This window comes from Thamnophis elegans, chromosome 5 (genome assembly GCF_009769535.1).
Source record: "Thamnophis elegans isolate rThaEle1 chromosome 5, rThaEle1.pri, whole genome shotgun sequence".
Classification (NCBI taxonomy): domain Eukaryota; kingdom Metazoa; phylum Chordata; class Lepidosauria; order Squamata; family Colubridae; genus Thamnophis; species Thamnophis elegans.
The window spans coordinates 97772119-97792934 of NC_045545.1; the positions used below are offsets into that span (position 1 = coordinate 97772119).

At 48.0% G+C, this 20816-nt stretch overlaps 1 protein-coding gene across 1 annotated transcript; it reads right to left on the reverse strand.

The window, feature by feature from the left end:
* Positions 1 to 633: 633 nt before the first annotated feature.
* SOX12 (SRY-box transcription factor 12) lies at positions 634 to 1602 on the reverse strand. Its single transcript, XM_032218981.1, has one exon. The coding sequence runs from the start codon at positions 1600 to 1602 to the stop codon at positions 634 to 636; it is 969 nt and encodes a 322-aa protein (XP_032074872.1).
* Between the last annotated feature and the right edge of the window lie 19214 nt (positions 1603 to 20816).

A 20816-nucleotide genomic window follows, 5' to 3' on the forward strand; every position in this document is an offset into this window, starting at 1 on the left:
CAGCAAAGACACGGAGCCCCCTTCCGAGGTGGGGTGGTGGGGGGAGAGGCAGGAGAGAACCAGGGCGACAAGCGGGATGCCAAGCGAGGGAGTGTGGGCACCCGAGGGCAGAGGCAGAGGGAGGGAGGAGGAAGGAGGGAGCGGGTATCAGCATGGATGACAACCGTCCTTCCATCCGAGCCGGGAAGCAGCTGCAAAGACGGTCGGACGGATCTGCGGCGGACGGTCGGTTACGAGGCGAAAACCAGACGAGACAGTCAGATTTCATGGGTAAATAAACACGGTGCCACGCCAAGGGTGGCTTCGAGGTGGAGAGGAGAAGAGGAAGGGGGGAGGTTGAGAGGTTGACGGGCAGCCTCCCCGAGCCAGGCAGGAGAGGCTGCCCAAGTGGGTGTGTGCTGACGGGGGTGGGGGGGGGGGGTAGGCAGAGGGGGATGGGCTGATGAAGGACTTGCCTTTGAATGAAGCCAAGGCAAGCTGTGGAGATACCTGATTCTGCTTGTAAACAGCTGGGTTTCTTCTTCTCTTTTCTTTCTCTCTCTCTTTCTCTCTTTCTGTTTGTTTGTTTGTTTGTTTTTAAAATCTTTTCCGGAACCACCTGATTGTTGAGAAGCGAGAGTTCCCTGGGAGAATTCAGTACGTAAAGACCAAGTCCGAAATGCTGGACATCAGCCAGTCCCCTGCGATCATCTCAGTCACTTCCGGGGTGCAGTAATCGGGGAACTCAAAATGAGACGAGGCGCCCAAAGGGAAAAGATCCAGGTCTTTATCGAAGACCGACCAATCCGGGCTCCGGCAAGGGGGCGTGTTTGGCTGGACTCGGCTGGGCACAACGTTCCAAAGATCTTCTTCCGGCTCGTCGTCCGAGGAGGCGAAGGAAGAAGGAGAAGAAGAAGTAGAAGACCTCGTAGAAGCGGGAGAAGACACGTCGGAGGACCAGGGCTTGGCGAGCTCGCCGGCATCGGCATCTTTGGCCTGGCCAGAGTTGGCCTCCCACTCTCCTTTCTCGCCACCTGCGGGAAGCACGTGCCAGAATTCCTTGCTGGAGGTTTTGGGAGCCTCGTCAAACGATACCTCCAGGATGCGGGCTTCCAACGGGTCGTCGTCCGGCTTTGGAGAGGCGCATCCCCCCTGTCCTTCGGGGTCCGGCTTCGGCGTCTGCCTCCGGGGCGAAGCTGCCCGTCCAAGGACCGAGGGCTTAATCTTGACGGGCACCCTGGGCCGGGCTTTGGCGCTGCCCAACTTGCCTTTCTTCCTGGGACGGTACTTGTAGTCGGGATAGTCGGCCATATGTTTGAGACGTAGCCGTTCGGCCTCTTTGACGAAAGGGATTTTCTCCGAATCCTGTAGCAGCTGCCAGCGCCGTCCCAGCCGCTTGGAGATCTCGGCGTTGTGCATGTCGGGCCACTGGTCCATGATCTTCCGCCGTTCGTTCTGGGACCACACCATGAAGGCGTTCATGGGGCGCTTGATGTGCCCGCTGGGGGTCTTGCACCAGTCCGGTTCGCCCGTGCCATCTTTCAACAGCAAGCTGTCTTTGGAACACGCCTCCTGCTTCGCTTCCACGCCTCGGCTCCGCGTGGAGCTGCGTTGCTGGACCATGCTGTTGCCCTGATGTGCTGCCGACTCTCCGAACACTCCTCCTTCGGATGCTCAGTCCAAGCCGGGGTTATTTTCTCATCCTCCGGTGGGTGGAAACACCGTGGCGGCGGGTCTCGGCACGGCTGGCGGGTGGGCGGGGGAGCCTCAGTGGTTGCCAGCAAGCGCGATCGCCCCTCTTTCTCTCTCTCTCTGATCCACGCCCCCCTTTTAACTCCGTCTCCGAAGCAGCCGGCTGGCAAACTGACAGCAGGAGGTCCTGGCGGCACCTGCTTTGGGCCTGGGGGAGATGCCCAGTGGCGGGGGGGGCGCAGAGAGCCGGGAAGCGGTCGGAAATCTTTGGCAAAAACAGCTGGAGAGCAGGGAGGGTCGGCGGAGGAGGCCGTCCGTAACTCCGTGCGGCGGGATTCCGAGGGCCAGGAGCATCCCCCAGGAACAACGGATGGGCAGATGGAGCAGTCACGCCTTCTCCTTCTCCTCGGGGTGGTGGAGACCTGAGTGGGGAGAGAAGAGGGGGAGAGACCCCCACCGCTCACAGCAGCAGCCCCTCGGTGTCCTCCCCCCCACTCCGGGCCGCCCTAGATCGGCTCCGGCTGGCTTTACAAACAGAGCCTGCTCACGCCCACTCTTGCTTGCTCTCCTCCTCGCTGCCTTCTCTTATAGCCCATCCTCGCTGACAGCCCCCTCCTCCTCCTCCTCCCCGTCCCCCCTCCCCGACAGGCTCGGCCCCTCCCCTCCAGCACAGTCTAGGGCTGCACACATTTCTACCGAGAGTAAACACCAAGGTGCTGCTCCTTCTGTCAATGGGGCGCCCCTCCTCCGACGGCACGTCATTGGTTGCGAGGCAGGAATGGGGCATTTGCATCCCCCCAATCGGCTGGCACCGCCCCCCCCCCCTCCCAGGAAGGGAGGGAGGGAAGGTCCAAAACTTTCTCCCCAGCCAACACACCCACCTGCCCCCCCTCCACCGCCTCCCCCCCCCATCCCTACCCGCAGCAATCCTCTAAATGGAGCAGGGAGGGAGGGGAGGGAGACAGTGCAACCCCCCCCACAAGAATTCCAGATTGGTACCCACTGCAGAGGAATTATGCCAGGGTAGGAGAAGGAAAGAGCCCTCAGGGTCTCAGGAGCCGGGAAAAACAGGGGTGGGGGCACCAGGAAAGGAGGGGGGGAAATGCTTCCCATTTCTCAGGGAAAGGTGGATTTTTCACAGCAAGCGGGGATTAGCAAAACTTCCAAGTTTAGAGCCCATTTTTTTGCACACACCCATGGTTACTTTCCTGCTGTCTTAATTTGTGTTTGCATTTGTATTTGTGTGTGAAAGTATGTTTGCTTGTGTTCATGGATATGTATTTGTGTGTGTGTGTGTGTGTGCGCGCGCGCGCGTGCGTGTGTGTGTGCATGTATATGTGTGTGTGTTTGTGTGGGTGTTCATGGATATATATTTATACGTGTGTGTGTGTGTACAGCGGTATGTATGAGTTTTTGTGTGGGTGTGTATAAAAACCCAACACAAACATAATTAAGAGAGGAAAGAGGCAGAGTTAAGAGTTTTCTGCTCATATTTATATAGTTTTCACATTTACGTGATGCTGTTTATTTGTATCATTTGCCTTTCTTATTTTTTACTTAACAACTCAAGGTGACAACAAAACCTACCTTCCTCTTCCTATTTTCCCCACAACAACCCTGCGAGGTCTGGCCCAGATTCAGCCAGCTGGCATTTCTGCCTAAGGGGGAACTAGAATTCACTGTCTCCTGGCGGTCGGCCCAAAGTCGCCCAATCAGGTTTCGTGCCTCAGGCAGGGACTAGAACTCCCAGTCTCCTGGCGATTGGCCCAAAGTCACCCAGCCGGTTTTCATGACTGTGGCAGGACTGGAACTCACTATCACCTGGTGATTGGCCCAAAGTCACCCAATCGGGTTTCGTGCCTCAGGCAGGACTAGTACTCCCTGTCTCCTGGGGATTGGCCCAAAGTCACCCAGCCGGTTTTCATGACTGTGGCAGGACTGGAACTCACTATCACCTGGTGATTGGCCGAACGTCACCCAATCAGGTTTTGTGCCTAAGGCAGGACTAGAACTCACTATCACCTGGTGATTGGCCCAAAGTCGCCCAATCAGGTTTCGTGCCTAAGGCAGGACTAGAACTCCCTCTCTCCTGGGGATTGGCCCAAAGTCACCCAGCCGGTTTTCATGACTGTGGCAGGACTGGAACTCACTATCACCTGGTGATTGGCCCAAAGTCACCCAATCGGGTTTCGTGCCTCAGGCAGGACTAGTACTCCCTGTCTCCTGGGGATTGGCCCAAAGTCACCCAGCCGGTTTTCATGACTGTGGCAGGACTGGAACTCACTATCACCTGGTGATTGGCCGAACGTCACCCAATCAGGTTTGTGCCTAAGGCAGGACTAGAACTCACTATCACCTGGTGATTGGCCCAAAGTCGCCCAATCAGGTTTCGTGCCTAAGGCAGGACTAGAACTCCCTGTCTCCTGGGGATTGGCCCAAAGTCACCCAGCCGGTTTTCATGACTGTGGCAGGACTAGAACTCACTATCACCTGGTGATTGGCCCACAGTCGCCCAATCAGGTTTCTTGCCTAAGGCAGGACTAGAACTCCCTGTCTCCTGGGGATTGGCCCAAAGTCACCCAGCCGGTTTTCATGACTGTGGAAGGACTGGAACTCACTATCACCTGGTGATTGGCCCAAAGTCACCCAATCGGGTTTCGTGCCTAAGGCAGGACTAGTACTCCCTGTCTCCTGGGGATTGGCCCAAAGTCACCCAGCCGGTTTTCATGACTGTGGCAGGACTAGAACTCACTATCACCTGGTGATTGGCCCACAGTCGCCCAATCAGGTTTCTTGCCTAAGGCAGGACTAGAACTCCCTGTCTCCTGGGGATTGGCCCAAAGTCACCCAGCCGGTTTTCATGACTGTGGCAGGACTAGAACTCACTATCACCTGGTGATTGGCCCACAGTCGCCCAATCAGGTTTCATGCCTAAGGCAGGACTAGAACTCCCTGTCTCCTGGGGATTGGTCCAAAGTCACCCAGCCGGTTTTCATGACTGTGGAAGGACTGGAACTCACTATCACCTGGTGATTGGCCCAAAGTCACCCAATCGGGTTTCGTGCCTAAGGCAGGACTAGAACTCCCTGTCTCCTGGGGATTGGCCCAAAGTCACCCAGCCGGTTTTCATGACTGTGGCAGGACTAGAACTCACTATCACCTGGTGATTGGCCCACAGTCGCCCAATCAGGTTTCTTGCCTAAGGCAGGACTAGAACTCCCTGTCTCCTGGGGATTGGCCCAAAGTCACCCAGCCGGTTTTCATGACTGTGGCAGGACTAGAACTCACTATCACCTGGTGATTGGCCCACAGTCGCCCAATCAGGTTTCATGCCTAAGGCAGGACTAGAACTCCCTGTCTCCTGGGGATTGGTCCAAAGTCACCCAGCCGGTTTTCATGACTGTGGCAGGACTGGAACTCACTATCACCTGGTGATTGGCCCAAAGTCACCCAATCGGGTTTCGTGCCTCAGGCAGGACTAGTACTCCCTGTCTCCTGGGGATTGGCCCAAAGTCACCCAGCCGGTTTTCATGACTGTGGCAGGACTGGAACTCACTATCACCTGGTGATTGGCCGAACGTCACCCAATCAGGTTTTGTGCCTAAGGCAGGACTAGAACTCACTATCACCTGGTGATTGGCCCAAAGTCGCCCAATCAGGTTTCGTGCCTAAGGCAGGACTAGAACTCCCTGTCTCCTGGGGATTGGCCCAAAGTCACCCAGCCGGTTTTCATGACTGTGGCAGGACTAGAACTCACTATCACCTGGTGATTGGCCCACAGTCGCCCAATCAGGTTTCATGCCTAAGGCAGGACTAGAACTCCCTGTCTCCTGGGGATTGGCCCAAAGTCACCCAGCCGGTTTTCATGACTGTGGCAGGACTGGAACTCACTATCACCTGGTGATTGGCCCAAAGTCGCCCAATCGGGTTTCGTGCCTAAGGCAGGACTAGAACTCACTATCACCTGGTGATTGGCCCAAAGTCGCCCAATCAGGTTTCGTGCCTAAGGCAGGACTAGAACTCACTATCACCTGGTGATTGGCCCAAAGTCACCCAATCAGGTTTCGTGCCTAAGGCAGGACTAGAACTCCCTGTCTCCTGGAGATTGGCCCAAAGTCACCCAGCCGGTTTTCATGACTGTGGCAGGACTGGAACTCACTATCACCTGGTGATTGGCCCAAAGTCGCCCAATCGGGTGTTGTGCCTAAGGCAGGACTGGAACTCACTATCACCTGGTGATTGGCCCAAAGTCGCCCAATCAGGTTTCGTGCCTAAGGCAGGACTAGAACTCCCTGTCTCCTGGCGATTGGCCCAAAGTCACCCAGCCGGTTTTCATGACTGTAGCAGGATTAGAACTCACTATCATCTGGTGATTGGCCGAACGTCGCCCAATCGGGTTTCGTGCCTAAGGCAGGACTAGAATTCACCGTCTCCGTGTTTCTAGCCTGGCGCCTTAACCATTAGACTAGACCAGGTGGCAATATTTATGTATATGCAAATGTCTGTGTCTGTGTCTGTGTCTGTGTGTGTATGCATGCATGCATGTATGTATGTATGTACCTACCTATATCTATATGTCTATCTCTGTACTGTCTGTCCGTCTGTCTCTCTTACCTACCAACCTACCTGGAATTCCTATAATTCCAATTTCTCCATTAATTCTTCATTCAAGCCCCAATTACAGGGGACGCTCAGAAACCCCATAACGCGGCATTTCGAGCCCTTCATGCCAGCTGACCCCGCGGGATTTCGAATCCAGAGCCCAGGCTCGTTTTTTGCCAAGACTTTTAAGAGTCCCCATTCATCTCGAGGGCACCAAACCGCCATCATTTACCCTTGGCCAATCATCTACCCACCTCCCAGCGGCCAGCTATAGATTACCCTCAACTGATAAAAGCACAATTTCTGTCGCTAAGCGAGACAGTTTTGCCCCGTTTTTACCTTTACCTTTCTTGCCCTGGTTGTTAAGCGAATCGCTGCAGTGAAGTTAGGTTGTTAAGTGAGTCTGACTTCCCTTTTGATTTTGCGGGTCGCAAAAGGGGGAACCACATCACCCCGGGGACACTGCGACCGTCATAAATACGAGTCAGTTATACGAAGCGTTCGAATTTTGACGACGTGATCGTAGGGGGGGATGGTGGAATGGTCGTAAGTGTGAAAAACGGTCGCATTCGCTGGCTGGGGAATTCTGGGAGTTGAAGTCCAGACATCTTCAAGTTGCCAAGGTTGAGAAACACTGGTATATACTAACTGATTCACTAACTAATACTAACTTTAATATAGACTAACTAATTCAGTGTTTTACAAGCTTTGGCACTTTAAGATGGGTGGACTTCAACTCCCAGAATTCCCCAGCAAATCCACAACTGGGGAACATCCACACACACCCTTTCCTGTTTTATCTTGTATTGTTCGTGGATGGGAGGCCACCAGGAGATCCTAAAGGCTGCAGACTAAACCGGGGAGCCCCAAAACATCATGGAAACACACTAGAGGAAATCACATCTGTATCGCCACCCGGTTCACCTTGAAGAAGAGTTTAACTTACTTTACCTGGCTGGGGATGATGGACGCTGTAGTCCCAGCACGTGCAGAGGCGAGGCATGTTCAGAGCGCTTCACGGGAGGTTCCCTTGCTGGCGTTTCACAACCCCCCTGTGAAGTAGGACGGCCTTAATTTCTCGGTGAAGCCTGGAAGAGAGTATTTTTCGGAGGAAAGAATCAGATTTTACTCATTTTTGGGGGGCTTCTTCTGAGTCTTGATTCCCCCTCCAGATGAGACAAAGAACGGGGGGACTGAGATTATAATGGAAGGGGGAAAACTTCCTTAAGAATTTTAATCCTGAGTTGAATCTGCAGGGGAAGGGGGGCAAAAAAGTCAAAATGGCGGCCAATGCAATTGAAAACCTGCCTCCCTTCCCTCCGTTTTTTTTTGCACATTTTTGGATTATGTGTAAAGGGGGTTTGGACTGCACCGTTGCAAACGCCCCTCCTTTTCCTCTATAGGTTCTCCCACAAGTCCCACAGAGTTTAGCCCTAAATGCAGGGGGAAATGTTATGCAGCTAAGTCCTCGACTTATGACCATAACGATGCTCTAAAAACTCTGTTGCCGAGAGAGTTCTTAATTTGAGTTTTGCCCCGTCTTACGATCTTTCTTGCCACGGTTGTTAAGCGAATCGCTGCGGTAGTTAAGTGAGCAAGACGGTCGCGAAATGAACCCGGCTTGACACGGAATGTCAGGTGGTTGCAAAAAGGGGGTCGCAGCGACCCCAGGACACCACAAGCTGCGTCATAAATACACAACCAAGCGTATGAATTTGGATCAGATAACCAAATGGGGACACTGCAGCGGTCGTAAGTGTAAAAAAAATGGTCAGAAATCACCCTTTTCACGGCCGCTGTAATTTCGAATAGTCACCAAATGAATGGTCGTAAGTCAAGGACTGCCTGCACTCAAGAATCAAACTGCAAGAAAATTGGATAAAATGGCCAAAGAAACTTTTATCAGCAAAGGAGGCTTAAAATTCTCCACTTCCAGAAATGACTGTGTGAAATTTGAGGTCAATTGTTTTAAATCTCTTGTTTTAAGATGTTTTTAAGACTTTAATAATTGTAATAGGTGTGTTTGAATTGTGAGCTGCCCAGAACCATTTGCTGAGAGGGGCAGCTATAGAAATCGGATGGATGGATGGATGGATGGATGGATGGATGGATGGATGGATGGATGGATGGAGGGAGGGAGGGAGAGAGAGAGAGAGAGAGAGAGAGAGAGAGAGAGAGAGAGAGAGAGATGATGGATGGAGAGATGGAGCAATGGATGGATGGAGAGATGGATGGATGGATGGATGGATGGATGGAGAGATGGATGGATGGAGAGATGGATGGATGGATGGATGGATGGAGAGATGGATGGATGGATGGATGGATGGATGGATAGATAGATAGATAGATAGATAGATGATGGATGGATGATGGATGGAGATATGGATGGATGGAGAGATGGAGCAATAGGTGGATGGAGAGATGGATGGATGGAGTGGATGGGTAGGTAGGTAGGTAGGTAGGTAGGTAGGTAGGTAGGTAGGTAAGTAGGTAGGTAGGTAGGTAGGTATGATGGATGGATGGATGGATGGATGGATGGATGGATGGATGGATGGATGGAGAGATGGATGGATGAAAAGATGGATGGAGAGATGGATGGAGGGATGGAGGGATAGATAGATAGATAAATAGATGATAGATAGATAGATAAATAGATGATTGATAGATAGATAGATAGATAGATAGATAGATAGATAGATAGATAGATAGATATGATGGATGGAGAGATAGATGGATGGAGAGATGGAGCGATAGATAGATAGATAGATAGATAGATAGATAGATAGATAGATAGATAGATAGATAGACAGACAGACAGACAGACAGACAGATCTTTTCCACAAAGAGATGGATGGAGAGATGGATGGAGGGATGGAGGGATAGATAGATAGATAAATAGATGATAGATAGATAGATAAATAGATGATAGATAGATAGATAGATAGATAGATAGATAGATAGATAGATAGATAGATAGATAGATATGATGGATGGAGAGATAGATGGATGGAGAGATGGAGCGATAGATAGATAGATAGATAGATAGATAGATAGATAGATAGATAGACAGACAGACAGACAGACAGATCTTTTCCACAAAGACTAAACTCTTTTTAAAACCAAAGTTTGTCAATGTGTGATTTTCTTCCCCTTGATCTCATGTAAAAAAAACATCTCTGATTAATTCTAATTAATCACCCAACATACAGTATATTACATTTCTATTGTTTTGATGTGGCTTTCTGAATCCTGTCTTAATTTATTCAGTTTAGCATTGTTTTTACCATTCAAAGACTTGTACATAATGCTTCCTCCTCCTTTCCACACAACAACTATCCTGTAAGGTGGGTTGGGCTGAGAGAGAGAGAGAGAGAGACTGGCCCAGCTCATTTTCATGCCTAAAGTGGAACTAGAATTCACTATCTCCTGGTGATTGCCCCAAAGTTATCTAACCGGCTTCCATCCCTAAGGCAGAACTAGAACTCACTGTCTCCTTGTGATTGGACTATAGTCACCTAGCCATCTTTCATGCCTAAGGTGGCTTCCAACCGGTTCAGCCCGGTTCAGCCGAACGGTTAGTGGTTTGGTGGCCTGGGTCGTTGGAACCGGCAGCGACCCAGGGCTGCAACGCCCCCAAATTTGTTTTCCAGGTGGCGCCATAGGCTCCGCCATCTTGTTTTTTGGTTCCACAAATTTCTTATTGCTCTGCGCGTGCGTGCAAGCGCGTCCACAAGCGAACCGGCAGTAGTGACTGCCGGAACCCACCCCTGGTGGGACTAGAACTCACCATCTCCTGGTGATTGGCCCAAACTCACCCAACCAACTTTCCTGCCTAAGATGGAACTAGAGCTCACTGTCTCCTGGAGATTGGCTGAAAGTCATCCAGTCAGCTTTCACGCCTAAGGCGGCACTAGAACTCATCTGAAGGGTCTCCTGCTTGAGTAGGGGGCTGGACCAGAAGACCTCCAAGGTCCCTTCCAGCTCTATTCCATTCACTGTCGTCAATGTTTAGCCTGGCACCTGAACCACAACTCCACTAAGCTGGCTGTCCATCAAGACTTTAACATATAAAGTCAATTGTCCGGAATGGGTGTGTCCTTTTCTTTTTTTATTCCGGAAAACAAAGCACAAATCTAAAAACAGTTGTTGAGTTTCAGAATTATTTCCTCTAGAACAGTGGTTCCCAAACTTGGCAACTTTAAGACTTGTGGACTTCAACTCCCAGAAGCAGAGCTGGCTGGAGAATTCTGGGAGTTGAAGTCCACAAGTCTTAAAGTTGCCAAGTTTGGGAACCACTGCTCTAGAAATCCACTTTTTCCAATTTTCCTCACCGCCAGAGTCATTCGGTTATGAGACGGGTGGAAAATCCATTTAATAAAAGAAATAATTATGTTTTCTTGGTGCTGGAGAGGTCAGAATGGATTATAGGGCAGTCTTTCCCAATCTGCGCCATTTTAACCAGTGTGGACTTCAACTTCCAGAATTCCCTGGGAGGTGAAATCTACACATGCTGACTGTGGAATTCTGGGAGTTGAAGTCCACATTTTTTTTTAAAAAAAACCCATCAGCTCCATAACTGGACTGTTGGACAGGTGTTATAACCGGGAAGCTTTGAGTTATATTTAAAGAAACTCTGTATATAGCCACAACGGCATCCATTGCAAGTTCTTAATTAACTTCTTTTTAATGCAGTGTATTCCAACCATGGGAACTTTAAGACGAGTGGACTTCAACTCCCAGAATTCCACAGCCAGGGGAATTCTGGGAGTTGAAGTCTACTCAACTTAAAGTTCCACGATTGGAAAACACTCCTTTAACATATCTGAATAGACCCAACCCGCAAAGAATGCTTGGAAAAATAAAACTCACTGGCCACCCCTGGAATTCCATTCCATTCCAAGGAAACCAACATTAGTTGTTTAATATATCCTTCCCTGCCATGTAAGGCTTGTTTCAAGCTTGATCTCTGTACTGAAGCAATTTAAGCACGCCGGACAAGACTTCCATCATCCCCAGCCATCATGGCCACGGAGGACACCACGAACTGACAAACAGGGCATCTATTCGGAGACAGAGTTATGAAAGGCAACCTAAGGCTTGGAGAGGAGAGCCTCCATGTTTGAGGGCAGTATACCTTAAAAGCCAAATTTTCAGGAAATGCCCAATGAAAAAGGCGAGCCACAAGAAGCCCAAGGAAGGGAGATGGACTTTCTAAAAGTTGGATGGAGCTCTTCAAAAGTTGAACTTCGTTTGTTTTTAAAAGAAATAAAACTTTTGAACAAGAAAAAAGTTGAACTTCATAGCATAGCAATTAAAATATTGAAATATTGGATAGATGATTTCTCTTTATTGTTGTTGTTCTAATTTGGTTTTCTTTCTCTCTCTCTTTCCTTTCTTTTTTCTAAGTAGGAGACACGACTAGAAGTTAGGTAGGAGAAAAAGAAAACGTATTTTAAGAAAGGGTGACATAATTAAGAGTTAGAACAAGATAGAAATAAAAAAGGAGGAATATTAATGTATGCACTTTTATATAATAAGAACAATCACAAGAGAAAGCATGGGATAATTGAACAATGACAGATTGCAACTTAATATAAATATGTATTACCATTAGAAATATATAAGTTGGGTAGGATAGTATTTTAATAAAGGGTGACATAATTAAGAGAATAAGAGATACAAATAAAGAGAAAGGGGGAGTATTAATATATGCACTTTTATATAATAAAATAAGAACAATAAGAAGAGAAAACATGGAATAATTGAATAATGACAGACGATATAAATATGTACTACTATTAGAAATATATAAGTTGTCTGAATGTAATAACTATGATTAATTTTATTCATTTTGTTTGTGGCACACTGTTCATGCATTGATGTTTGCAAATAAATAAATATTTTTTTAAAAAAAAATTAACTTCATTTTCAAGGATTTCTTCCACACACACCCTTTTGTGCTGGTTTTATGCGGTCCCACATTATTAAATGTTGTTGAGCAAGAAGGAGAGCAACAAAGATACACAAACACACACTTCAACCCCAGGGCAGAGAGAGTTTAAGGAAACTTTGATGATCTTAATTCTTTGAGATAGAAGGATCAAGAAGAAGCAGAGAAACCAGGGGGTGGTCAAAAAAGTCACAATGGCCGCCAGGAAGGTGGGATCAAAGCTTTGCCCATTTGTAACTGCATCACACTACATCACAAGCTACCCAGGGGGGCTTCGGACCACCAGAAAGGCAGCATATAGAATGAATGAATGAATCAATCAATCAATCAATCAATGAATCAATCAATCAATCAATCAATCAATCAATTTTGACTTTTTTGACCCTTCCAGGGGTCTTGTAACACTTTGGAAGTCCTTCTAACCAACCATGGGATTATGATTATTATTTTTTTGCTAAAATATGACGGATGAGCTAATCTCATCTGTAATGCCAGTTAACCCCAGTTTATCCAACAAACCATAGTTAAACAAACCAGGATCTTTGCGCGGCTCTTGAAGACCATCATTAAAACTCCCTGCCGGAAGGAATGGGGGGAGGGGGAGATGCAGCTGTTGCCCCCCCACAAACATCTGTCCCGCGACTCCCACCAACTAACCTGGCGGGCGCTAGTCCGTCTTGCGCTCTCCTCCTCCTCTTCCTCCTGCAGTCTTGGACTACAACACCCATTATCCTCCTCTTCCAGCCCTGGCCAGGCTGCTCATCCGCTACTCACCGGGTCTGCTGCGGCCGGAGAACGTCCCGGTCCTGCTCCGGCTTCAGCGCTCGCAAAGGCTCCGATGCTGAGCGACACTCGCCTGCTCGCCCCTCCGTCCGTCCGTCCGTCGGTGGGCGCAGGTGGGCAGAGGGCGCGGCGTCTCCCTCGCAGGGGCTGCTGCTCAGCGCGCTGGAGGGGCTCAGCGGGACACCCCGATTCCCCGGAGTCGCGGATCATCCAATGTCCTGGATCCCCCAAAGCTCCGGAGACCCCCCCCCCAGAGCCTCCCAACTCCTGGATCCCTCAAAGTCCCGGAACCCCAAAGTCCTTGGATCAAGAACCCCCCAAATCCCAGAGCCGCAAATCCCAGAGGCCCCCAAATCCTGGAGCCCCCAAAGGCCTGGAACCCCCAAAGTCCCAGATCCTACAAAGCCCTGGAGACCCAGAGTCCCCCAAATCCCAGAGCCCCCAAAGCGCTGGGGTCCTGGAGCCCCCAAAGTCCTGGAGTCTCCAAGCCCCAAGTTCCAGAACCCCCTAATCCTGGATCCCCCAAAGTCCCGGATCCTGCAAAGCCCTGGAGACCCAGAACACCCCCCCCAAAATCCCAGAGCCCCCCCAAATTCTGGTGCCTCCAAAGCCCTGGAGTCCTGGAACCCCAAAGTTCCAGAGCCTCCCAAGTCCCAGAGTCTCAGAACCCCCAAACTCCTGGAACCCCCCAAAATCCTGGAGTCCCGGAGCCCAGGAGCCCTTCCCCAGGGGCCACATAAACCAGGAGCCCCAGGCCTAAACTTCTGCAACAATGCCCTCCTTCTGCCCAAGATGGCCCCCTCCCCCTGAAATGATGCCCCCCCTCTCCCTTAAATCCCCTCCCCCAGCCCCACGGCTTAACCCTTGAGGGACCAGACCTCCTGGGCATCATAGCCAAGGCTGAGCCCCTTGGAGAGCAATCCAGGCTGGGTAGAGAGAGAAGCAGCAGCGCCAGAGGTTGTGTGAACCCGGCCATGAGGAAGGCTTAGGTTCCAGCCCATATCCTGCTAGTTGTGGCTTGCTCACCAAAACCATGATTTTGCAGACCATGGTTTAATGCGACAGGCATATTCAGCCCTGGAAAGGGGGCTTGAAGGACTGTTTTATTATTTATTTCATTATTTCATTATTTCAATATTATTATTTTATTATTTTATTATTTTATTATTTTATTATTTTATTATTTTATTATTTTATTATTTTATTATTTTATTATTTTATTATTTTATTATTTTATTATTTTATTATTTTATTATTATTATTTTATTATTGTATTATTATTTTATTATTTTATTATTTTATTATTTTATTATTTTATTATTTTATTATTTTATTATTATTATTTTATATATTATTTTATATATTATTTTATTATTTTAGTTGGACTTGAAGTTTGCTACTGGCAGTTGCCTACCAAGCAATGGGCTTCATTTATCGACCATCTGTAGATACAACAGCACCGAAAAAAAGAAACTTGCCATCGGTCCTCACACTTACGACCGTTACAGCATCTCCACAGTCACAGGGTCCAAATTCGGGTGCTTGGCATACCAGCTGGGATTTATGGATCGTAAAGAATCAGTGGGGGAGGGAACTGGATTTGCTTAACGACCGTGGGATTTGCTTAACAACTGCAGGTATTCGCTTCGCAGCCGTGGACACAAAGCTGTACAATTGAATGCAACTCACTTAATATAACCTTGCAGGTTATAAAGCTGAAAACCTCCAGCTTTCCTTATTTAGCAACCAAAATTCTGTCAATTGTCAATTGTTCTGTGCCTCTGAGAACCTCAAGACTGGACTACTGTAACATGCTCTACATGGGGCTGCCCTTGAAGAGTGTTCGAAGACTTCAGTTAGTCCAGAACGCAGCCGCGCGAGCGATTGTGGGTGCACCCAGGTACACCCACGCCACACCTATCCTCCGCGAGCTGCACTGGCTACCCATTAGTCTCCGGATCCGCTCCAAGGTGCTGGTCGCTACCTATAAAGCCCTACATGGCATTGGACCTGGGTACCTGAGAGACCGCCTCCTGCCGATTACCTCCCACAGATCTCACAGGTTAGGTCTCCTCCAGATTCCATCCGCCAGCCAATGTCGGCTGGCGACTCCCTGGGGCAGAGCCTTCTCTGTTGCAGCTCCAGCCCTCTGCAATGACCTCCCCGTGGAGTTCCGGACCCTTACTACCCTCCCGGCCTTCCGCAAAGCCACCAAGTCCAGGCTGCTCCAGCAGGCCGGGGGGCTTGTGAAACATCCAGCCCCATGGAAACTGTGAATGTTGTGTTTTTTTTTAAAGTGTTGTCTTTGTCTAGTTATTTCCCCTTCCCTTGTCTATTGTGAGCCGCCTGGAGTCCTTCGGGAGTGGGCGGCATACAAGACAAATAAATACAAATACAATACAAATACAACTGTGCATGTGCGCACAGTGTGTATCTGGCGGGCATGCACGAAGCGAACTGGTAGTAAAGGTGGGAGCAACCCACCTCTGTGGAGCAGCCACAACTTCTGGAGGCAAGCTGTTTCACTGCATAACAGAACGGGAAGAGACCTTGAAGGTCTTCTAGTCCAACCCCTGTTGAAGCGGGAGTCCCTATACCAGGGGTGTCAAACTCGATTTCATTGAGGGCCACATCAGGGTTGTGTTTGACTTTGGGGGGGTGGGGGAAGGGTGGGCATGGCCAGCTCGATGACACTCGTGTCGGGGCCGCCTCTGGTTGCCCATGTGCCCTGCTGGTGAAAATGCTCTTGAGTTCCGTTTTCGGCTGGGCTGGCCTCCTGCAATTCTCTGCCAGAGAAAACTCCTGAGCTCCATTTTCGCTGGCAGAGGCACTAAGGGTTGGTCCTTTGCTATATCTGGGTCGGCCCTGTTGGAAGAAACGTCCTTCTGGGTTCGGCTCCAAGTGGGGGGAAAAGACACTGGAGACATGGAGGCTGCTTGGAAAGATGGTTTATTGGTGGACAGGACCACATGGTTTGAACTCCTGGACAGAAAAGGTGACCACATGCTTTAATGTTGGTGGAGAAGAAGAGAAGGAAGGACTGAGATGCTGAAAGTCCCTGGTTTTATCCCCTCTCTGGCCTTTGATCTTGAGCTTGTATTCTGATTGGTTGTCAGACTCCCATGGGGGGCCATGCAAGGGCAACTCTCTAGGCTGCGTTTTGAATCCAGGTTTGGTTGAGTTCTCAGATGCCATGTGGTCAATTGGGGCCAATACTATCATGCTTTAATCCCATCCCCCTGGAGCTGAAGGGGAGAAGTCTTTATTATGTAAAGTGGACTAGCTCAGGCTTTAATGGCTCATTGACAAAGTGGGGATGGGCAGGAAGCTGCAGGCAGCTATTCTGTCTTTTAAAATATGTTTCTTTCTTTTCACATCCAGAGAAATATTCTGCCTTTTCAATCTTTCCTAGGATATTTCATTTTTCTGGGAGAGAGCTGGGTGATAACTTCCTACAGCCCTATGGGATAGATCTAAGCACCCTGCTGGCCGCATCCAGCCTCCGGGTCTTGTGTTTGACACCCCTGCCCTATACCATTTTGGACAAATGACTGTCCAATCCCTTCTTGAAAACCTCCAGTGATGGAAGTCATTCCACTGATTAATTTTTCTCACTGCCAGGAAACTTCTCTTTAATTTCAGGTTGCTTCTCTCCTTGATTAGTTTCCACCCATTGCTTCTTCTGCTGCCCTCAGGTGCTTTGGAGAATAGGTTGACCCCCTCTTCTCTGTGGCAACCCCTCAAATATTGGAAGACTGCGATCATCTTCTGTTCCTAGCAGAATAACTGAAGAACACAGCTGGAAGGGACTTTGGAGGTCTTCTAGTCCAACCCCCTGCTCAGGCAGGAGACCCTATACCTTTTCAAACAAATGTTTGTCATAAGTCTTCTTAGGAACCTCCAGTGATGGAGCACCCATCAAGGCAAGCCCTTCCCCTGAAGTCAAATGTGCGTGCCGTGTTGTCTAGAACACAATTACACTCCGAGAAGTTGCAGAAGTGCCACTCAAACAATATTTTACTTTTTTCTCAGATGAACTATAAACCTTTAATGCAATCTTTAAGGCAATCTTAATGTCCTCCCGGGGTTTTTTTTCATGCCCATGCCATAATTTAGACATGGCAATCTTGAAATAAGAAATTCTTGTCTTTTGCTGCCCAGACCCCACTTTATTATTATTTTTTAAATAGTTTTTATTGAACATTTTCAAGTTTGAAAACCACAAGTAAAAAAAGAACAGAGAAAAAGAAAATAAAAAAAATACAAAACCAAATACAAAACAGATAAAAACACAAACAACAGAATAATATATTACAATTTTACAGCTTCCCGTACTAGCATGTATATTCTGCTTTTGCAGTTTTCCTGTTCAGTTTATTGCCTCCTCGTACTTTTTAACAATTCTAATGCTAATGTAATAATTATATTGTAATATAATAGTATAATACATATAATCAGATGTTTACATACATGCAATAGTTTTAAACACTGTTGATTATATTATAAAGAAAAAAAAATGTAGACGCCACTTTAATCTACACAACATTCTCCAACATCCACCAGCCAATCTTGATTCCCAGCTTTTCTGTTTCTTAATCTGCAGCCAGGGAGCGTCGGAAGGAAAAGGAAGATTTCTCTCTTTGTGCAGGGCTGGGAGAAGCCGAAGGATTTTATTTATTTATTTCATTTATTTATGTTTCCTATTATTGAACCGCCCACCTCACTCCAAGGGGGGGGGTGGGGGCGGCTCTGAGCAAGGCGCAGTGGAATAGAACCGATGTAGGAAAATCAACAAATCAAAATTAAAGATTAAACTAGGGTGAAATGTTTTACAATTGCAGAATCATGATAACTGAACATCCGAAAGGGGAAAATAGATATACATATATTTATTATAAAAATAATTAATTGCAATCCTAGTTTAATTAAAGATTAAAGATTAAACTAGGGTGAAATGTTTTACAATTGCAGAATCATGATAATTGAACATCCGAAAGGGGAAAATAGATATACACATATTTATTATAAAAATAATTAATTGCAATTCATTTTTATTTTTTATCACCGCTGATAAAGTCATGTGTTATATTTTATATATTTATAGATGTTTTATTATATCTGTATGCACACATACGCACGCATACATATATACACACACATGCACACATACTGTGCACACACACACACACATGCACACACGATATACACACCCACACATCATGCTAAGTTAAAGCAATCTTTTAAGTTTTGGCTTAGATTAGAATGAAGGCTGAATTCCTCTTTAAAAAATATAATTATTTTTTTATTATTTAAGGTTTATTTTTTTGGTTACCAATCCAGGATTTGAAACCAATGATGGTTTTGTTGATGGTTTGCAAATCCTGGCTTAATTTCAATTTGGCGTTTAGGTAGATCTGAATCTTTGCTTATTCCTAGCTTATATCTGTGAACTATTTGTTCTGGATGCTAGCAGAAGAAATAGAGGGGGGGGAAACAGAAATTAGGGTGGGGGGGAACCTATTATTTGTTTGTCTGCAAAAGTGTTCTGATTTATATATACGGTACACACAATTTATACATATACACATATGCAGAAGCAAAGGCTCTTATGAAATCAGGAGCCCAGCTGGCTGGCTGATTATCCAGCCAAAAGGCAGGGATTTGGATTTAATTTTAATTTATTTTTTTTTGCAACCCATCTCCAAAGGCATCTCCCCCCCCCCCTTTCTCCCCCTGGCATCTCCCCTTTTGCCAAGGAACGCCTAGGCCCCCCCTCCCTCTCCTTTACAACTCTTGTTGCCACGGAAACTGCCTCCACCGGCTGAAGCGCCAGGGCAACCCATCACTCAGCCCGCCAGCCAATCGGAAGCACTCCTGCCCTTCCCTCCTCGCCGTCACCCGGGCGACCAATGAGCTTCTCACCTGTCCTGGGATGTGCTCAGTCACGCCGAGCAGCCAATCGGAGCCTTCCCTGCCCCAGGAAGCTCCCGGTCGCTTTGGCAACATCAGCTGGGGCATCTGGCTGGCCTTTCCTGCTTTGTGCCAGCTGGCCGCTTGGATGCTTGAAAGATATCGCCAGATTGGTCAAGGGGGCACCGCTGGGCGCCGGGGATGGGCTCAGCATCAAGTAATACAAGGCACAGGGACGAAAAGCCACTCAACCACCTTGGATCCTCCCTCCCTAAAATTATAAATAAATTTTTATAAAACTTAGCAAGTGCCGAACACAAAACCACCCGGGTGCCTCTCAGAGAGGGATGGGCAGTTAAGAAATACAAAATATAATTTATTTACTTTGCATCACTTTTATTGACATCATCCTAATATGAATTATGTGTGCCAGGAAAGATAATAGACTAGAGATGAGGAAGAGGAGAGGTAGAGGAAGGAGAGGAAGAGAAAGAAGAGAAAAGGAAGAAGAGAAAAAGAAGGAGAGGAGGAAGAGGAAAAGGAGGAGAAGAAGAAGAGGAGGAGAAGGAGGAGGAGGAGAGGTAGAGGAAGGAGAGGAAAAGGAAGAAGAGAAAAAGAAGGAGAGGAGGAAGAGGAGGAGGAGAAGGAGGAGGAGGAGAGGGAGAGGAAGGAGAGGAAGAGGAAGAAGAGAAAAGGAAGAAGAGAAAAAGAAGGAAAGGAGGAGGAGGTGGTGGTACGGGTAATTTATTCAGCAAAATCTGATCTGCTAGATTCTTTGATCAGAGCCAATCTCAAATTCTAGACTTCCTCTAGATCAGATTTCCTGGTCTGCTGCTCTATTTCCTGGGCCTGACATTTGTGACACAAAGCTCCGCTTAGCTTCCGCTCCTGGGATGGGGGCCTATTTTGGGTGAGGGGTGAGAGCAAAAGGCTTCTGCATCCTTGTGTGGGAAGTCATCACCCAGCCCTCTCCCAGAAAAATGAAATATCCTAGGAAATATTGAAAAGGCAGAATATTTCTCTGGATGTGAAAAGAAACATGTTTTAAAAGACAGAATAGCTGCCTGTAGCTTTCTGCCCATCCCCAGCTAATGGGCCATTAAGATGGCCAGGCTAGCCCACTTTACATAATAAAGACTTCTCCTCACTGCAGCTGTAGGGGGAAGGGATATTACTCAACTGACCACAAGGCATCTGAGAACTCATCACAGCCTAGAGAGTAGCCCCCTACATGGCACCATGGGAGTCTGACAACCACTCAGAATACATTTCTTACACAGGAACAGGAAACAGAGGTGGGACTGAACAGGGTATAAAAAGCCTAGCAAGCCCCTCCCTCAGCCCTTCTCTTCTTCTCCACCAACATTGAAGCATGTGATCACCTTTTCTGTTCAGGGCTCAAGCCATGTGGCCCTGTCCACCAATAAACCATCTTTCCAAGCAGACTCCATGTCTCCAGTGTCTTCTTCCCCACTTGGAGCTGAACCCAGAAGGACGTTTCTTTCAACACTTGGAATGCTGCCTTGGCCAAAATTCTCTTTTCCTCCCAAATTACCTGCTAGGGTCTCTCACCCCCCACCCCCCACATCAGCGCAATCATTAAGAGAAGGTCAAATTGATCTGCATAGCAATAAGGACCATCTGAATTGGCTCCAGGCAGACTTGCAAGCAGGTGGCTTCGTGCTCCTTCATGCTTCTCCAAACCCTCTTAGATATCTCGATGCAAGGACCCCTCCTCAAACTCAAACTGCTTTAGGTATCTCAGTGCAAGGACCCCTCCTCTCTTCTGCTAAGGGGAACTGAGGCAAAAACATATGACGAACGTTTGCACGACTTGGGTCTGTCTACTTTAATGACGAGAAGTGCTAGGTTGACCTCATAGCAGTCTTCCAATATTTGA